General features: G+C 39.8%; 1 protein-coding gene across 1 annotated transcript in view; it reads right to left on the bottom strand.

The window, feature by feature from the left end:
• Positions 1–20185, bottom strand: part of LOC117421012 (A disintegrin and metalloproteinase with thrombospondin motifs 12-like) — a 142117-nt gene that overhangs the window by 37149 nt on the left and 84783 nt on the right. The window contains exons 12-16 of the mRNA XM_034034852.3: positions 17434–17603; positions 15584–15717; positions 4952–5072; positions 1020–1264; positions 34–175 (exon numbers count right to left, since the gene is read on the bottom strand). Coding sequence (XP_033890743.3) covers positions 34–175; positions 1020–1264; positions 4952–5072; positions 15584–15717; positions 17434–17603 — 812 coding nt within the window. The remainder of the gene's footprint in view (positions 1–33; positions 176–1019; positions 1265–4951; positions 5073–15583; positions 15718–17433; positions 17604–20185) is intronic.

Here is a 20185-nt window from a genome sequence, read left to right as displayed (position 1 = left end):
ATGTATGTATGTATATATGTTTTTTTAAGTTACCTGTCCCGCAAGTGGCAGTGCAGTCAGTCCAGGCTCCATACTTCCATATATACTCCGGTTCTTCAACCTCATTTTCTTTTTTCTGGTGTTTTTTTATAGTGTACTCATATTTCACTCCCAGGTTTCTCTCCTGAAAAAGCAGCTAGAACGGAATGGATAGAGTATTTTATTTTCTAATTACAAAAGGACATACTGTAGGCATTTATATGTAGGGTATGTGTTAGTGTGCCAGCCCTACCATTTTGGTAAGGGCTGAATGTCTTGCCAAAGAGAGTCTGGCAGCCGTATGTGAGAAAATGGAAACAGCTGAGTGGCTCAATGCTGTAGTGTTCCACAATTACTGTTCAGTTTTAAACTATAGTTACTTGGTGTCTCTTTACTAAAATGCTATACATTATTGTAAACTGTATCTGGCTGTCCACTCCAGGGGAAAGAACCTTGGTATGTAGTTGGCAATCCAGTTTACATACCCCCTTGCCACTGTGTCATTCTGAGAGAAAAACATTGTTATTGTGGAAAAAAATCACATCAACAACAGTTTCTCAGTAGCTATTCATGACAAGGAGTTTCATTACAGACATACTGAACATGTAGTTGCTTTTATAACAATGAGGCAAGGGGAAAGCGAAGTCATCTATTCTGAATTGTTAAAGGGAATGTTAGAGGTGACTTTCCTGTGATTTAGAGCTCATTTCCAGGACTAATGTTTGTAAATCTATTTGTATTGATTGGATAAAAAGGTTCATAATGGTAAAACCTCTATAACAGTAACTATATTTATGTTGTGTCCACCTTCATATACATACTATATCAGTTCATTGCATTTAGATGGAAGAAAATGGCACATACTTGTATATCATAAAATTATCATTAAACAAACAAACAAACAAACAAAAAATCCTTGAGAGAAAGGTCACATTCCCAAGGTGATCATGTTCATTGATTTCACAGCCACAGTAATCCATGTGTACAATGTAGTACTGTACCTGTAACCACACAGGCTCCTTAGTTGGTCCTGGTGAAGTCAGGTTCTCCAGGTTCCCACTTCTCTCATAGAAAAAAGTTGTTCCAGCTGCTTTATATTCTCCATTCCACTGGATAATGAATTGGCCATTCAGGTGATACTTCTCTGGATCTTCACTCCTCAAGGCCAAGAAGTTTCCAGATTCCTCGACCTCTATCACTACTATATCCCTCGCACCCTTCGGAATCAAGCCCACGTCGACGTACCCTAAAAGGAAACAGCTCATGAATTTGAATAGAACCATTTGGTTCTATTCTATTGATTTACATGGTTGTTGGTCTAAAAACCAGCGCCATTTACATTTTAATATATAACACTTTGTTTACAAAGATACAAGCATTGAACAATATATTGATTTCTGTTAACAAAATAATAATGAGATAAAATAATAAGTAAAAAATATTTTGGAGTTACCCTTTAATTAAAAGAATCGAAGACTAACTAGCCTTCACAACTCATCAGGCTTGCATTAACAGACTCCTCTAAAGCTGCAACCTTTCATCTTATGATATCTTTTGGTGTCATCTTGGTGTTTAATAAGTGAAAAACACATCCAAATCTCCATGTTAAAAAAGCATATCAATTTGTACATAGCACCACTGGCATAAGCAAGATAATGTTACACCTGTTAGGGAAAGCATGTTTTTTTATTTTTGTATTTGAAATACGAATTAACAGGCAGCTGTTTTGTCTCATTATTATTGAAAAGTTCAATCAAAGGTGTGGAGATAACCTTTAAGAACTACAAAGAGTTTTATTTTTTTTTAATGAAAGGGCATGTTTCCTATACAGTGTTTGCTTCTATTGCTTCAATTGCTTGAAATTGCTTTTTAAATCCATTTGACACAAGGTGGTATTACAGTACAGTGCTTTTTTATTTTATTTTTCAAAGAATTAGCTATTTTATTCTACACAAATGTTCACTGTAGATTAAATATTTATCCATTTCTAAAATTGTGGTTTTACTGAGGTCAAGAAAATCTAAAATGCAACTACAGCCATGGCTTTCTGCAACTTTTGGCTCCCATTACATTACCTTTAAAATGAAACAAAGACACCCCCTGTATGCAGGTTTAGGGCAAGCATTTCGGGAAGCAAGCGATAGCCTTGACTGCGTTGTCTTTGTTCTGAAACAATCTGATCAGACCTTTAGCCTTCCAGTACACATTCCTGCACTGCAGATGTCTCTAACCACTCTATGATCACATGCTGCAGCGGTTTCTCCATGCCTTTAACAGATAACATGTTGGAAATAATCAAGAATACTAGACAAGTAGCTGCTAAAAAGACCTGCAACATCAGTGGTGTCCTGAGGTCAGGCCAACATAACCTTCAGTGGTGCTGATAGACTACAAGTCAGACAAGAAAAATGTATAAAATGCAGTTTTCATGCTAAAACAGAAGGGGATTATCTCCATAGCCTAGCTGGATCTATGTGCCTAGAGGGGCGTCTCACAGACTAGACTTGATCTTTTTACCTGTTTTTCATCTCCTGCATGGATATATTCCAGCAATAAATTACAGCTCAGCTTTTAGATCTTAAGGAGCTTTTCGATTTGCATGCTTTTTCAGCAGGATTATAGCTTCTTGTTATAGAGTACTGTGTTTCAATTGGTAAAGTCAGATGATTCACACACAGCTATGATAAGTCTCTCAGAGAAAAGTAAATTGACAAGAATCTTTGAACCACTTAGATATTTCTGCATCCAGCAGGAGACATGGGGAGAAAAAAAAAACACTAGATAATCATACTAATACAGTACAACAGATTAACTAATGTGATTTTCTTAACCACTATGCTGCCTGGGAAACTTAAGCCTTATAAATGTGTATCTGGCATGTATGCTGTATGAACTAAATATAAAATACAACCTTGTAGGCTGTCAAAATGCACAAAAATGTTAGCTTATTATCATAACCTTGGTTCCCTGAAATAAAAACGTAATCATTACCGCATGGGTATTTACCTCCTAAAGACCCGACAAGCCTGTGACGCAGTCATGGACCACCCCCGAGGCCATGAACACTATGGTCACAGGTGTCAACATCTGTTGACCTGTTGGTGTGTATTTTTGGGTGCTGAATACATAGTAGGAGAGGGATTTTATGCTGTCTGCACCACGACCACATCTTTATTGTCAGTTTGCAGAGCTGCCGGGATTTTGTGCCTCCTTGGTGGTTTATGTACTTGACTACTGTGGATGTCCTGGCTGTGTAAGGTTGCCTTGTAGTGTTTCACAGTGAGTAGATTGATAAGAGTTTCTTATAGTTGATGTGATGCACCCTTTGATGCAGTGACCATTTTCCTTGTAACTGGAGGTACTTGGACCACCCAGTCTGTCAGGGAGGCATCTGTGTAGAGAATTTTGTGGCAGTTGTTTTCTTCCAGTGGTATACCTTGTGAAAGCATGGTTGACTAATTCAATCAAGTTGCATCCATTTCTGCTTGTGGTAACTTGTATTTTCATTGTGTCTGGAAGAAGCTAAGAGGCACCATTGAAGGTGTCTCAGGTGCAGGAAAGTGTATAACTGAGCCTATGTGGCCAAGGAGGGTTTGGAAGGCTTTGGACGATTGTTTTGTGTCTTGCTTGAAATGGCTTGCCAGGGAGTGTTGCGCTGGTATTCGACCTGTTAGTCTGACTTTGTTTAGCCTTGTGTTGAGGGTGGTGCCCAGGAAAGTCAGTTCTTGAGATGGATTTAGCTGAGATACTCTGCCCCCAAAGGGTAGGTGGGAGAGATGATTGGTTGGGGTAGGGTTTGGTGGAGAAATGTCAGGGTGATATGCTGGTCCACTTCTGGTTTTGCCTGGGAAGCGGAGGGCTTGGGGAAACAAGGCACCCCCTGGCGACCAGAAGGGAATGTTTTAGTCCCTCGTTTTTATAGGGCTTGTTTGGTTTCCTTCAGTTGTGCCAGTTCTGACTTCATGTCAGACCCAAATAGAACTGTTTTTGCCATGAAAGAGATGCTTGTGTTGCTTCATATTTTTGCAATATGGTTTCCATGGTTTTCTAAACGTCAGGATGAAAGGGGAAACCCTCAAAGTTGTCCCCTTCTGAGGTGCTGATGACAGAAAAGACAGTGGTGTAGGGTATGAGCCCGCGACTGGACTTGCTTCTGTGGATGGTGGCAGTGCCATTGCTGATGCCTCAGGTATAGCTAGCGGGGGTTTTCGCTGCTTGCGCTGCATCCCTTTGTTCAGCCTGTTCTGTGGGAATTCGAAAATACATCTTTATCCATTGCTGGAATAAGAGGGGTGGCAACTGAAGTAGAAACAGAGGGTCTGGAGCTGTTGCCGTTGTTTGCCGGTGAAGCTCTGTTTTTTTTTTTACCCAGATGTTGACCTGCGTTTGATTCCCAATTAGGAGTAGCGTTTGACCCGTTAGTAGGCATAGCACACATTAAGCATTTTATCCTCATGAAAGATGGAGAAAGAGGAGCAGAGCAATCTTCACAGAAAACCATGTTAATTTCGGTTTAAACTGAGTGAGAGCTGAGGATAGAGAAAGCAAGTAGAAAGCATGGGAAGGGGTGGCCTGGTTGCACTTGCCTTTGTTGACGATGTTCTGGCTGGATGCTGCAGGATAGATCGCACTGCCATACATGGGAGATTCTCATCCTTTTTTTTAAAATGCAGATAGGTTTTACGTTTTTTTGATTTTATTTTTTTTTAAATGTTGCATATAAACTCCGGTTAGCTCTTCTCTGGGCAAAAATGTATATGTATTGTGATTTACTTAAACTTGTTTACCTAACCTGAATAAAACACGACTTGAAATAATTGGGCTCCAAGGGGTTCATAAGAAATCCATTACAACTTCATTCTAATTCATATGCACAGCTTTAAACTGAAAAAAAGGTGAAAAGCTCTCCCTAATGGCAAAAAAGTAACCATACCTGACCCTTCACTTGCATCAAACATCTTTGTCACAGTCTGACAGCCAGAACCATCTCCAAGACACACCCCACAGCGATCTTCAACAGCATTGGAGTCGATTGCATAGTCACATCCTACGTCCTGAAAGAATGCAAAAACTATTTTTTAATTAAAGTAATACACTGTAGACGTATAGCCCTTTAAATATGAACTCAAACTTTTCTGTAAAAAACATTTACCACTTGCTTCCAATAAGGGCGAGAACAGAGACAGTAGGCCTGAAATCAATTAAAAGTCATTTAAGTATTGAAAGGAAAACAGAATATGAGGGGAACACTTAAGAATTTGAATTGAAACCATTTCATTATAATCCTTTGAAAGTCTAAAAGAAAAATGCATATTATATATTGCCACTCATGGAATTGTCAATTTTTTTATCTTAAACCGAAAAGTGCCTTGAGGCATATTTATTTATTTAATTTTCTCTGGCACATCCAGACCCATAGTTAATTAGTAACGATGTTATTGAAGAAACGCGGTGTTATTGAAGATTCCGCCCCAAGCATAAGGTACACTTCGTAATACACAATTACCAGAATTACAAAGTTATTGTGTATTTTTCTTAACTTTTTCATGTAAGAAAACATTTCCATAATGTTTTTTCCATTGGAAAGTCTAGGATATAAGAAAAAAGACACATATTCCATTATGGATTCTTTATTTCTGTAACACAGAGGAGTATGGCCATTTGGCAGAGAAGCAAATTCAGGTCAAAAAAATATTTGTTGTCTCTTGCTGTTGCTATAAAAACTGCTCATGAAATAACATCCTGGAATTAGTTTTGTGAAATAAATCTGTTTACAACAGCTTCAGTTTATTTAAATCCCCCTTTATAACGCTATAGTCGGAAGCCATAGTTAAGAGACAGTGTTGTTTGTGTTCCGTCTTATAACGAGAATACTAGTGTTAGTGTAATGGCATTATGAAGCAACTGGGAGCCATGACCATACTGCCTTATAATCTGTATCGCAGTATAAAAGGCCACCTTATAAAGGGGAGCGGTGTACCTTACTACTAATACTATTGGAACCCAAAATTTGAATTTCATCAGTGACCAAAAATGATTATACTTACATTGCATTATACCAGTATATATTCAAAGAGTGTCTTAATTGGTGTCCTTTTTTGCATTAGGAATGTCACACTAAACCACAGACACATTTATCAAAGAAAAGCAATGTCACAATCATTTCATGGAGATGGAAATATTTTTGGTGGAGTCCTAGATCATATTGATGGGTGCTGTGTGAAGTTTCTGTGCAGAAAAAAAATGTCTTCCTGCTGGACAATTGTCACAACTGGAGAAATGTTTTTCCAGGTGATTATTTTCTATGCATGAGATGACACACAAATACTAATTTGGGTTGGTTTGGAAACTAGCTAGATTTTCAAACAGTGGCAATGCATCATGGAATAAATGAAATGCTTTCACACAGTTGCACACCACAGAGTGCATTCACAAATAATCCAATATCATTTAAATGCGGTGGGGTTTTGGGAAATTCAAAAATATTAACAAAACAGCATGGGATATGGAAGAAATTATGGTTCTTATTACTGTCTTGGCTGGCTGTAAATTCCAGAGAATGCTACAAAATGAAAGTGTTCAATGGAATATCCCCAGGCTTAATGGAAAAGGGATCAGCTTTTCACTGCCAAAGCTCAAACAGTGATACAATCTGGAGTGGAAATGAAAAATAAATGAAACAAATAATTCAATATTTATGATTCAATGGCCAATATCTAAAGTGCCATTTAAATCTGAAATATAATTATTGTATATTTTTTCTATTGCACCCATGCGTTCTAACATTTGTCTAGTCATGGTAAAATAATTAAACAATGAAGGAATAAAACTGAAGATGAAAGGGAGGTAAAATAAATGATTCAGTTCACATTTCACTGACATGTAAAATAGGGCGTTTGATTCCACAAGAAAGTGAATTTCAATATATGGTGGATTAAGAATTGGTGCACTTATTTTGAATAAATGTTCAGCTTCAATTCAGGATTTGTGCTTTCTATAATGCATTTTAATTCTTTAACAAATAGGATAAAGCAAAGGCAGAATACTGCATACATGAGATGAACAGGTACATGTGTCTGGATCTGCCATCCAGAGGTCTCTCCCTCACTGCTCTCCAGTGATCACCGGCGTCACCTTCAGGCAAGACAGTGTCTACTGTCTGCTCCCGACTGCGGCCTCGGGCTCTGGGTCTGCTTTTTCCTGTGGAACACGTCGGGTGTCTTCCATGTTCTCCATTTAGATCCCACTTTACTTCTGGCACCAGTGTAGCGTTCAGCCTTAAGCGGGTTCGTAGCAGGACGAATTGAAACACCGGAGACAGCGTGCAGTCAAAAGCAGTTACAACTGATGTTTTTATTAATGCTTTCAAATGCTCACTTTCAGCGCTCTCCTTCAGTAAATGGTCTTTAGCTCTTCCTTAGACTGCTCACACACCCCAAAACCAGCTGGCAGCGCAGTGCCCATTTTTTTTTCATAGCTCCACCCATGTCTCACACCATTGGTTCATTCAAAACACAGCATGCCATTGGCTCTGGTGGTCGGTTCCTCCTCCCCATTCAATGACATGACACTCCGCTCTGACACACACACACACACAAAAGTAAACAGCCGCGAGCGGGTTAGTCAAGACGGCACCCACGTAAAAGAGAGATAGAAGAGAGAGACAACACACACCCGCTGAAAACAGGCAGCAGCGGGATAATCAAGATGGCACCCACGTAAAAGAGAGAGAATAGCACACACTTGCCACATATTCTAACACAGACTCACACTTAACATTTATGCAGGACATTCCCATCTCTCCCCTCCATTCTCTGATACAGTCCAAGTTGCCTGTTGTCTGGGCACGGCTGCCCCACCGCTACAGTACTTTAATGTGTGGTGTTTGCCTACGAGACTCACCATGATTATTGTGTATAGGGTTTGTTGTGACTTAATATAAAATAAACTTGATTATACTGCGTTTGTATTTTTAGTAGTACAATATCCACCACTTACACCGTACAGGGTTATTTCGGGCAGCCGTTTATATCAGACAAATAGCGTTTGCCGTTCCCATTGATTTCAGTAACAAAGGCATCGTTTATACCGTGGTAAGCACACCGTATATTTTGGGCAAACTCATCTGTTTGGATCTCATTATGTGCCATTGACGTAGATTTAAATAACAAACGTACTGCTTATACGGTAGTAATCGCTCTTACTAATCCACCAATCAGCTGTTTTCATCACGATACCTTGCCATTCACATAGATTTCAATACAAAAGGCAGCACTTTACTGTAGTAAAAGCTTGACAGATCGACCAATCGGCTGTTTGCACCTCGTTACTGAGCGAGTACCCCTGTACTGTACCTTGGCTATTTAATCCCTGTATGCAGTGCCAGGTTTACAGTTTGAAAAAAACAGCACTGACTGCAACAGCATGCAAGTATGGCTGGAAAGAGAAAAGGAAAGAATTTCAGTCCTGCTTTGCTGTAATATGGATGGCAGTGAATGTTGACCATGACACGATTCAGTTTGTATTGACAATGTACACAATCGTTTTTTTTTATTTTCTAATTATATTTATTTCAATTTTATACTATAATACTGAGTTACCATAGCTAATACTAGATTCAATGTGAGATCTTTCAACACTTGTAAGGTGACTTTTGGATTACATTTACTGAATTATTACTACCGGTACTGTATTTTCTTTAAATTCATTGGTTCATTTTCAGCAATCTGATTGACCAAATTAGTATGCATAGTAATTAGAATTACAACACATACTAAAGTCAAATGAGAACGTGTACTATATAACACATTTTTGACCCAGATGGCCTTCCATACGTTTGTAACCAAAAAGTTATGTACATGGCAATTGCTCAGGGACACAGAAACGAGAATGAAAAGCACAACAGAACAATAATAATAACACAAACATACATACACACATACATACATACATACATAATTAAAAAAACAAAACAAAAACCCTTTTTTTTTAAAGGGCGCTGTGACCTGAACTACGATTGACAGCAGCCCAGCCCAGCCCAGCGTGTTGCCGCTCTCCTAAAGCCTCAGCTGTTCTCATAACCCTTCTCATATATGGTTTGTTTTCATGCATCACAACAACAGGGGGGTTATCACTATGGTGATATTACTGTAAAATATTTTTAAATGGCTGTAAGGTTGGGGTTTTTTTTAAGCTTTTTTTGTGCGTTTCTAGAAATGGATAATGTTTGTTTTCCTAATGTAACAATGCCATAGTGTTTAGCTAACTGAATTGCAAAATTAATTAAGCTGTGTTGTTCAAAAAGTTCATTAAGATACAAATGATTAAAGCAATGTCTACAATTGCAACTGTTAAATACAAATGTGGTGCTGCATATCCTTATATTTGTATTTTGGTTTATTTCACCTATCTTCTGTGATCACTTGCCCTTTTAACATCGACACGAGATCCACTGACAACCAACATCCTTGCATGGTCCTAAAGTGCATGAACAGCACCAGCGCCACCACTGCCCATTCATGAAAATCGGGCCCACAGTCTTAATACATTTAAATCATTTTAGAAGTCATCATTGTACTTGCATACTTTATTACATTAGGGATACTGTATTCTGGTTGCCAAATTGAAGCAATTTATTGTGTGACCACCAGATTGTCTGCTTATCAGCATCAATAAGACATGCTATTTATGAGGTCATTACGGAATGCTTGTGGAACACTGACAACATAGGGACTAAGTGAACATAGCTCGTGGGGGAGGAGTATGGTGATCCATATGCCAAAATTGCAGACAGATCTGGAGAGCAGGCTGTGCGTGGGAAATAAATAAATCCCACATTGCCTCCAGCTATAAGTTTGAATTGTGTGGCAATGACATTGATGATGATCTCTGTGCAGTTTGCAGATGTTTCCGTGGTGTTCCAAAGCAAAGTGGTTTGTAGTGCACAGGTGTAAAGGTGATGCAGTGCTTAGTAACAACAGTCCAACAACAGTTCAATGGTGAAAACAAAGCTTTATTAATTGGTTTTAAATAATACAACTGACCATACACAACCATGTGTACAGCCAGTCAAAACCACGGGGTTCAGTCCCGAAATAATAATAACAAACACACCCTTTAAAACACCTACACGATCACCAGTCCAACAGTGAGTGCTCCGGGTGCAAGTGGTGTTGTGAATACAATATTGGTGCTTAACAGTGGTGCAGTGCAGTCCGGGTTTGATGCTGGGTTATCAGCGACAGCTCCCGGATAATTAGACATCTACAAATGACAAACATGAACAGTTAACAGACAGACAGTACAACACGAAACACTCACGGTTTATTTTTACTCTGTAACCATAACAGAGGAACAGATCGCTCGGCCACATCCCCTGATATACCTTCAGTCACGCCCCCTTTGGTAGTGAGTGCAATCAGGTCTTCTCTAATCCATGACTGACACATTGCCTACCGCAGTAAGGCGCTGACTTCTAGTATTGTGGCTTCGCCCCCTTTTTGGATGGCCGACTTCCGACTGACCCTGGAATGAACTGTCAAACCACCCAGTCCAGGGCACACTGTTCCTGTTATACCGTGCCCTCACAGGTCGGGAGGGAGATTGGTGACTCAGATTCATTTGCTCTCTGTCACAGCCTCCCATACCGTTAACAACACACCCACTCAAAGCAAGGACATCAACACCAGATTTCTGTTGTCATTGTGTCCTGGGTCTTCTTCAAATACTTCTATCAAGTAAATGTTCATTAAGTTTACAAATGGTTAAAATAAGTGAATAAACTGCATTCGAAACCTATAGAAAAGGTGAAAATAAATATTTTCATACTCTATCTACAAATATTGAATTATCTAGGTATGTTACAGTACTTATCTACTGATATGCTGTCTGGTGCATTGGGTCCCTAAAATGATTAAATACTGTTTGTCAAAATGTAAGAGTCATGACAGCAGCCAGGGAAATTTGTACATTACAAATGTTATAGAATGCATCACAAATCACCTCCACATTAAATAAATGGAATCCCTTCCTGAAGACATACGGTATATATACCGCTGAAGGACGAGTGTAAAATTACAGTGAGTGTTTTGTTTGTTTTGTCGTGTCTAAAAATCTACTTGTTTGTTATTAGATGGCTAACACGATCCGGAGCTGTCGCTACAGGCCAGCACTAAAACCGGACAACACTGCACCACTGTACCACTAATAAATTGTATTACACCACAAGCACCATAATAATCACTCTGGACTTGTGAAGGTGTGTCTTTGTGTGTGTTTGACTGTGTTTATTATTTAAAAACTGTGTCTTATTATTTTGGGACTGCAACCCGTTGTTTTGGAACAGTGCATTGCTGTGTATTGCCTGGGATTATTCTTTGTGGTCACCAGATCAGGATTACAAATAAGCATATTGTTTGGACTGTGAACATTGTTGATTGTCTTCTGTTACGTAATCACATCACCACTACACCTGCGCACTGCAAACCACTTTGCCACAAGGATACACAAAAAAATGTAGTTTGGTATTACAGCATCCACACTTCTGACAAACCGCACTACCTGATGCCATCTAATTTAGAACCGGACTCGAGACTACCTCCTGAGGTGGTCTCGAGTACGGTTCTCGAGTATGGTATTAAACGCTGCGTAGTGTGGATGCACTTTTAAGCCAGTTTAAGGACAACTAGTACGGTTTAAAGGCATAGTGTGGACAGGGCCTTATTTACTGGTGCCCAACACTGGTCAAAAGTCAATCACAAAACTTGAAAGTTTTATTTTCTGAACAAATCGTTTTTCAAACAATAGAAGAGTATAGAACACATTTAACAGGGGTCAAAAGTTGATGTAAATGACACTGAAATGAGGCCTGTGTTTAATGAATTGTTTTTCAGAAATTGATGAATACTGAATTCGTATTCTTCCGATGCTGAGAGACAACATGGAGCAAGAACTGCTTTTGTTCCTCTTTGCGAGTTAGATGGTCATTAAACTCTTGAATCAGAGCCAGGCCTCTCTCTGCAGTGTCACTGACCACCTTCAATCCCCTGACAATTTTCAGGGCAGCTCCATAGTCACTGTCCTGAAGCCAGACCTCAGGATCCTTGTGGAGGAAGCCTTCAGGGAGACCCAAGGCATTGAAGAAGCCTTTAGTCTGTTACGTGATGAATGCACTGGGCTTCCTGGTCATTCCAAGATCAGAAAGCTGCAGCTTGATCCTCTTCAGCGGATCCTCTGTTCTTTTGACCTCCTCTAGTGCTAGCAGCATGGCTCTTTTCTCATTGAGAGGGACCAAAGGGTCAAAGAACTCTAAGCCAATCAGCTCCTCACTCATGTACCACAAGTGCCCTAATCATTTCTGTATGGCACCATCAGCGACACCCTGGTTGATTTTGGAGTACTTCTGGAGCCTTTCCAAGAACTTCAGACCATTCAGTGTGGGGCGGTAGTAGCTATGGGAGCGGAGAGCCAGGATTGAATGTAGCCCCCTGCAATGGTGAAGCAAAGGAGTTCACAAAGTCCATTCTCTTTTTCTGTGACCTTAAATAATCCGCCATCTTCCTTTGTCTGACCGAACGTGAAGATCTTGAAGCCCTACAGCAGGCATGCCATCCATTGTGTTCTATGAAGTCCTGTTGGAGCTTGGAAGCAAACTCTTCCAGGAGGCACGCCACCCAAGAAGATGATGGTCAGATGAAGCAGTTCTCAAGGGTGAGAACTTTTTCTTTCATGTTGTCTGTGATCTTCAAAGTCACTTCCTTGTCATCCAATCCTGTCCTAAACTCAATGAGACCCCACCGATTTTGGAAATGCTTGAAGAGTTGGATGTCTAGCCCTGAAGAAGCTAGAAGTGTGAGTGTGAAGACTCTCAAGGACAACCTCGAACATGTGCTTGCGAAGGAGATCAGTCTCTTTCCCATTTTCTGTTCCAACAAGATGCAAGCACCAGATTTGTGACCTGGGTTTGCAGAAGTCGTGTCAAAGGCTATGCCACAAATGCGCTCCTTGATGACAATGCTGCCAACCAATTAATATGCGGTGGTACCATGCAACCCCTATTATTAGGCAATTCAAGATCCTCCCACAGAGCCTGACAGACAATAGCTGCCCTATCCAGACGCAATCGAGTTTTTAGATCAACATCTAGCAAATCCAAGAAACGAACCCTGGTCCTGTACACCCTCTTTCTGTACTGTCAGCGTCTCAGCCGGGGTCTGTCACTCTGAGGCTCAAACTCAAGCTCTAAAATTGCATTTGCTGCTGCAGCTGCAACTCCCAACAAAGCCATGCATGTTAAACAAACAAAGGACTTACCTGCAATACTGTTTTGAAGGTGTTATATCATGTTTTGTTCTTGACCCCTCCCCCCTTTTCCACATGTAAATTAACTACTGATAAATTATGGCAATAAGCACTGACTTGGTTTAAATTTCCACGCAACGTAATGTACCGTCTCAACCTACATGTGTCATCTAGTGGTACCCTGCTCCACCATAGAGGAGATCCTATTGAGTAAATGTTACCTATCCAACATGCTCCCAAGGGGTCTCCATTAGAAGTTGGGACAGTCTTCTTAGATCTAACATGATTTGAATCCAAGAAGAAATTACTCCAGGATCAAATAAAACAGAGACAAAAATATGTTTTTTTGCTGGTGAAAACAAAACAAAACAAAAAAAACTAGGGAACTTAATTTGAACTGGTACAAATATTATTTCTCTAATTAATATACATATATATATATATATATATATATATATATATATATATATATATATATATATATATATATATACAGTGCCTTGCGAAAGTATTCGGCCCCCTTGAACTTTGCGACCTTTTGCCACATTTCAGGCTTCAAACATAAAGATATGAAACTGTAATTTTTTGTGAAGAATCAACAACAAGTGGGACACAATCATGAAGTGGAACGAAATTTATTGGATATTTCAAACTTTTTTAACAAATAAAAAACTGAAAAATTGGGCGTGCAAAATTATTCAGCCCCCTTAAGTTAATACTTTGTAGCGCCACCTTTTGCTGCGATTACAGCTGTAAGTCGCTTGGGGTATGTCTCTATCAGTTTTGCACATCGAGAGACTGAAATTTTTGCCCATTCCTCCTTGCAAAACAGCTCGAGCTCAGTGAGGTTGGATGGAGAGCATTTGTGAACAGCAGTTTTCAGTTCTTTCCACAGATTCTCGATTGGATTCAGGTCTGGACTTTGACTTGGCCATTCTAACACCTGGATATGTTTATTTGTGAACCATTCCATTGTAGATTTTGCTTTATGTTTTGGATCATTGTCTTGTTGGAAGACAAATCTCCGTCCCAGTCTCAGGTCTTTTGCAGACTCCATCAGGTTTTCTTCCAGAATGGTCCTGTATTTGGCTCCATCCATCTTCCCATCAATTTTAACCATCTTCCCTGTCCCTGCTGAAGAAAAGCAGGCCCAAAACATGATGCTGCCACCACCATGTTTGACAGTGGGGATGGTGTGTTCAGGGTGATGAGCTGTGTTGCTTTTACGCCAAACATAACGTTTTGCATTGTTGCCACAAAGTTCGATTTTGGTTTCATCTGACCAGAGCACCTTCTTCCACATGTTTGGTGTGTCTCCCAGGTGGCTTGTGGCAAACTGTAAACAACACTTTTTATAGATATCTTTAAGAAATGGCTTTCTTCTTGCCACTCTTCCATAAAGGCCAGATTTGTGCAGTATACGACTGATTGTTGTCCTATGGACAGAGTCTCCCACCTCAGCTGTAGATCTCTGCAGTTCATCCAGAGTGATCATGGGCCTCTTGGCTGCATCTCTGATCAGTCTTCTCCTTGTATGAGCTGAAAGTTTAGAGGGACGGCCAGGTCTTGGTAGATTTGCAGTGGTCGATACTCCTTCCATTTCAATATTATCGCTTGCACAGTGCTCCTTGGGATGTTTAAAGCTTGGGAAATCTTTTTGTATCCAAATCCAGCTTTAAACTTCTCCACAACAGTATCTCGGACCTGCCTGGTGTGTTCCTTGTTCTTCATGATGCTCTCTGCGCTTTAAACGGACCTCTGAGACTATCACAGTGCAGGTGCATTTATACGGAGACTTGATTACACACAGGTGGATTCTATTTATCATCATTAGTCATTTAGGTCAACATTGGATCATTCAGAGATCCTCACTGAACTTCTGGAGAAAGTTTGCTGCACTGAAAGTAAAGGGGCTGAATAATTTTGCACGCCCAATTTTTCAGTTTTTTATTTGTTAAAAAAGTTTGAAATATCCAATAAATTTCGTTCCACTTCATGATTGTGTCCCACTTGTTGTTGATTCTTCACAAAAAATTACAGTTTCATATCTTTATGTTTGAAGCCTGAAATGTGGCAAAAGGTCGCAAAGTTCAAGGGGGCCGAATACTTTCGCAAGGCACTGTATATATATATATATATATATATATATATATATATATATATATATATTTGTAATAATGTCCTTGATAGTTTCTCAAGAATACTACCAAGAAACACACAAGTCTGTGTACAGTAGCTTTGAGAAAGAAACATACCCCAACACTACCTTACAAACACTATTGACACAGATATTTCTGCTGTTATTGTCATCAAAACACGAGGTCCCATCTATGACAGCGTCCAACATTTTCTCAGAGAATTGTCCATCAACAGGCCGACAGTGAAGCTCGCAGGGGTTTACTACAGCAAAAAAGAGACAAAAAACAAACATTGTAACAGTTTCTAGAAGTGCTGTGTCCTCCTAACCAAAACATATGTCCTAATAGTTGGTATATTGGAACAAGAGTGAGAGCACAGTGAGTTAAATCTACCATGGGTGCTCTGGTGCAGTAGAGGTACCTGTTTGTGAAAATCAATTACAAAAACTATTATGGTGTCGCTAATACTATTCTATTTATTATCACCAGATGCAGATTAACACCAATTTAATCATTGTAATTCAGCATTATTCATCAAGTCCTACCTTGCTAATGTTATCAGGGTTACAAAGGTGTCTTGTCAGCAGATGCAATTTAATTACATCCTTTCCATAGAACTGAATTACAGTATTTAGGCCACTTGAGTACATTTGATTAATCTGTTTTCGAAAGCTCTTCTTACCAAAGAGCATTAGGAGTACAACAAGCACCCTCCTCCAGCTTTAGACAGAACAAATGTCCAGAAAAATAACAATTTATCAATGTGGAACTAAAGCCGTCTGATTTGCATTGAATTGTCAGTGGTTCTGACCACAAGTTTATATTATATTGATATTATGTCATTATTCTTCACTAATCTTTATATAATCTACATTTTCATACCATTTCAGTTCTTAACAGTGCATTATCCAATTGTATTTGTTCTCTATTGCTGTTTTTGTTGATATGCAATATGAAGAAATTGATAAAGACCTCATCAAAACTACTTTATTTTCAGTACTAATTTATGGTGGTCATTGATCAGAAATCTCCTTTTTATCAGGCAACTTGTTTTAAATACATCACAATACCGAATCAAATGGAGGTAAAAGGAAGACTGTGTACTAACACTAAGAGGCAGTGTGATCCAGTGGTTAAAGTCCAGGGCTTGTAACCAAAAGGTCACCGGTTCAAATCTCATCTCTACCACTAATATATTATTATATTATTATTAACAACCAAACCAAAACTGGACAATGGAGGACAGGCTGCAACAAAATGAATGCTGCAACCTTGATTTACTCTTTTGTCTGTTACATTATAAAAAAAAGCAAAGCAATAAAACGGAGTGGTTATTAAACCTGGTTCAGCCATCAATCATATCCCCACAACAAACTGAAAATAAGAATCATTCCATCACACCTGCCATAACTTAGTGATGGATGTGACAGTGTTGATGTTCTTCCAGAATAGTCCATAGTCATCACTTTCTCATAAGTAATTTGGCTGGGACAGTTTTAGAACATTTTTTTTAACAATTATTTGTATTCATTTTCCAATTTTCTCCCAGTTTTGGAATGGAACCTGGCTCACCACTGCAACCCCCGAACTAACTCGGGAGAGACGAAGACGAAACAAGTCACGTCAGTCGTCCGCTTTTCTTTCACTCTGCAAGCTCGCTGTGCAGCCATATCCAGAACTTACAGCATCGGAGCACCACGTAGTTCTGAACTGAGTACAGGCCGGCCTACAGGCTCCCGGCCAGCCACAGGGGTTGCTGGTGTGTGGTGAGCCAAGGACTCCCCAGTCGACCTAACCCCTACCCTGCCCGGGCAGCGCTTGGCCAATTGTGTGCCACCCCTTGGGAACTCCCGTCCACGGTCGGCAGTGGCATAGCTTGGATTCGAACCGGTGATAAAACATTAGTATGGCATTTTTGGCTAAATACACATTTAACAAACACGTAATTCTGAAGACATGATATTAGAGATATACATACAGGTGTTAGCGACTGGGATCCACTCATACAGCTCATTCTTGTAGGGCACCGTGTTGAATTCACTGCACTGCATTTCTCTGAAAGTGGGCCTGTCCTGGGGACAGGCTTTGGTGTTACATATTCGATACCGCTTGCGCTCTCCTGTGCAGTACTTGCCTCCAAACTGCGGCCTGAAGAAAATAACTAAAAGTTAGCCCCAATTGTGTCCCATTCACCCAGGCTCTTTTTTACATCACAAAGGCAGTATTTATTTATAATGGCACTGACATTGAATTTGTGGTGTTGTATACACTGTACGTACTGTAGATTTTCTCCATTATTTACATGTTTTTGTGCAGTCCACTTTAAATTTGTATTTGACAAAAGAGTATGTAAATTGAGGCTTTCAGGATGGTAACATTTTTTAAAGGTAATAATATTTTTTCAGTCAAATGAGTAGTTTAATTTACCTTGAATAGTATAATGTTGCCAAGGAACACTGGAATTTAAGCCAAGATGTCATTACATGTTAATTTGATACACCATGACTCCTAGTAGATTGTGTTTGATTGATTTCAAGCCAAACCTCAAGAGATAGACTTGAGTGTGTGGTCTCTGCAAGCTGCTGTAAAAGTGCATTTGTTATGCATCACAAAAGACAAAATAATGCATTAGCATTGTGAACATGCCAGTATGACCTTCATCCACAGTGTGTAGAATAGCATTTCAACAAATAAAGTACCCATGGATGGTTTTACCAAAACTTGACAGAACTAATTTTACAATATACTCTTTGAATAAGTCAGCAAAACAAGATGTTTGTATTATTAAGTAGGAAGATGTGAGCTGACATACAACAAAACTAACACCTACTTCTTGTGCTATGATAAATGTTACTGAATAGGGAGAGACTGACAGCAAAAATGCTCCTGAAAATAATAACCTCTTAATCCCTTTTTTGTGTCTGTTTTTTTGGTTGTCAGTCACCTAATTAGATTCAGAATTTTGACAGCTTGGGCGAGATCACATGACCTACTGGAGATATGGCTGCCTAAGGCTTTTGCTCCGTACCCTTCATCTCCTCTTTCACATATTACTTAAGGCATAACTTAATTCTTCACTCTTATCCCAATCTGGTTAAGATTTACTTCACCTCAGGATGGCAAAGAACCAAAAAAAGAGACTTTCCTCTCAGCTGGCGTCTCCCTCTAAAGGCAATGAAAGTTGCTCCCAGCTTGATCTCTTCGCCATTGTTGAGGCCTGCATGGAGAGGCACCGTCATTACTTTGAATCCCAATTTTCTCATTTGGAGGAAATGGGCAGAGGATCGGACGCCAAACTGTCCTCCATACAGACGGAGTTCATTAATTTACCGCGCGACATGAAGGGGGGATAACAACACGAAATTGGCCTCTCTTTGCAGCACCAGGATTGATCAGCTGGAGGCCAAACTGTCCGATTTAGAAGACAGGAACAGACGGCCCAATCTCCGCATGGTGGGCTTGGAGGAGAATTCCAAGGGCTGGGATGCGGCAGCTTTTCTCATGAAATTCCTCCCTCAGTGGTTTCCGTCTTTGGTTGAAAAAAAAAAATAGAGGTCATGCGTGCCCACCGCATATACAACGGTCAGCCCAAGACAAATGATAGGTCCAGGACCCTCATCTTCAACCTGCTCTGATACTCCGACCGCCAAGCCATCCTGCAAGCTGCCATGAAGAATCCTGTGACTCTCTCAGGTAAAGAAATTAAATTCTTTCCTGACTATAGCAATTATACGGCGCAATGCCATAAGGGCTTCTCCCAGCTGATCGGCCGGGCTTGTTTGCAAGGACTGCAAACTTTCCTACTGTACCCGGCCACCCTTAAACTTATCAACAATTCTGAAGAACATCTGTTTAAAACAGCAGCAGAGGCTGAGGAGTTCCGGAATTTGCTGGGGTCTTCTGGTCCGGTCCGGGCCCAACGTCCTTCTTCTTCCTCACCCGAAAGGATGGAACATGATGGAAGAAGACCTCTCGCCCAGCGCCTCGGTCTTGAGTAGTTCCTGATCGGCCTGCTGGCCCCTCATGTTTGGATTACTGCTGAAATCAACATCGCAGAGTTTGGACTTACCAGGACTTGATTATTATTGAAGCTCTCTTTATTATATATTTTTCTTTTTTTGATTTTACTGTATTTTCATCCTGGACTATTATCCTATTGTTATGACATATATTAATCTTGATTAATCGTGTTTATATTTTGTCGGGAAATTATTATAAGTAGGGCTTCTGTTTTTCGGGTTTTATTTATTGTATTTTTCGGTGCTTATTTTTTTAGCTATTTTCGAGTTTTATGTAAAAAAATTTTCAGGGCTTTCGTTTTTGATATGCTGTATGAAATTAGTGTTTTTGGTTTTTTTTCAAAATGCGTGAGCGTTTTTGTTTTTTTTTGTCAAAATATGTATAGTAACTCGACAGTACTTGCACACTTAAGTTGTACATTCTTTCCTTTGCTGTCTTCCACAACGAAATCCCTACGGTCACGGGCACATTCTTCTGGGGTTTTTGTGAAGAGAAAGCTCTTTATGTCCGAAACCATCAGGGTCACGGATTATAGCTTTTTTTTGGAGGGGTGGAGGGGAGGGAGAGGACCTCGTGGGATCGTATACTGTGTTAGCTCCCTTTGTTATTTTTCACTAAGATTACTAATAGGATATTTTGATTGCTTTTTGCTGATCTGTAAGTTTATTTTCAATACTAATGACTAATTTGTCGCTATTATCCTGGAATGT

The sequence above is a fragment of the Acipenser ruthenus genome, chromosome 1, assembly GCF_902713425.1.
Source record: "Acipenser ruthenus chromosome 1, fAciRut3.2 maternal haplotype, whole genome shotgun sequence".
Taxonomy (NCBI): Eukaryota; Metazoa; Chordata; class Actinopteri; order Acipenseriformes; family Acipenseridae; genus Acipenser; species Acipenser ruthenus.
The sequence above is the reverse complement of the archived record's forward strand: the minus strand, read 5'-3'. Positions and strand labels throughout refer to the sequence as shown.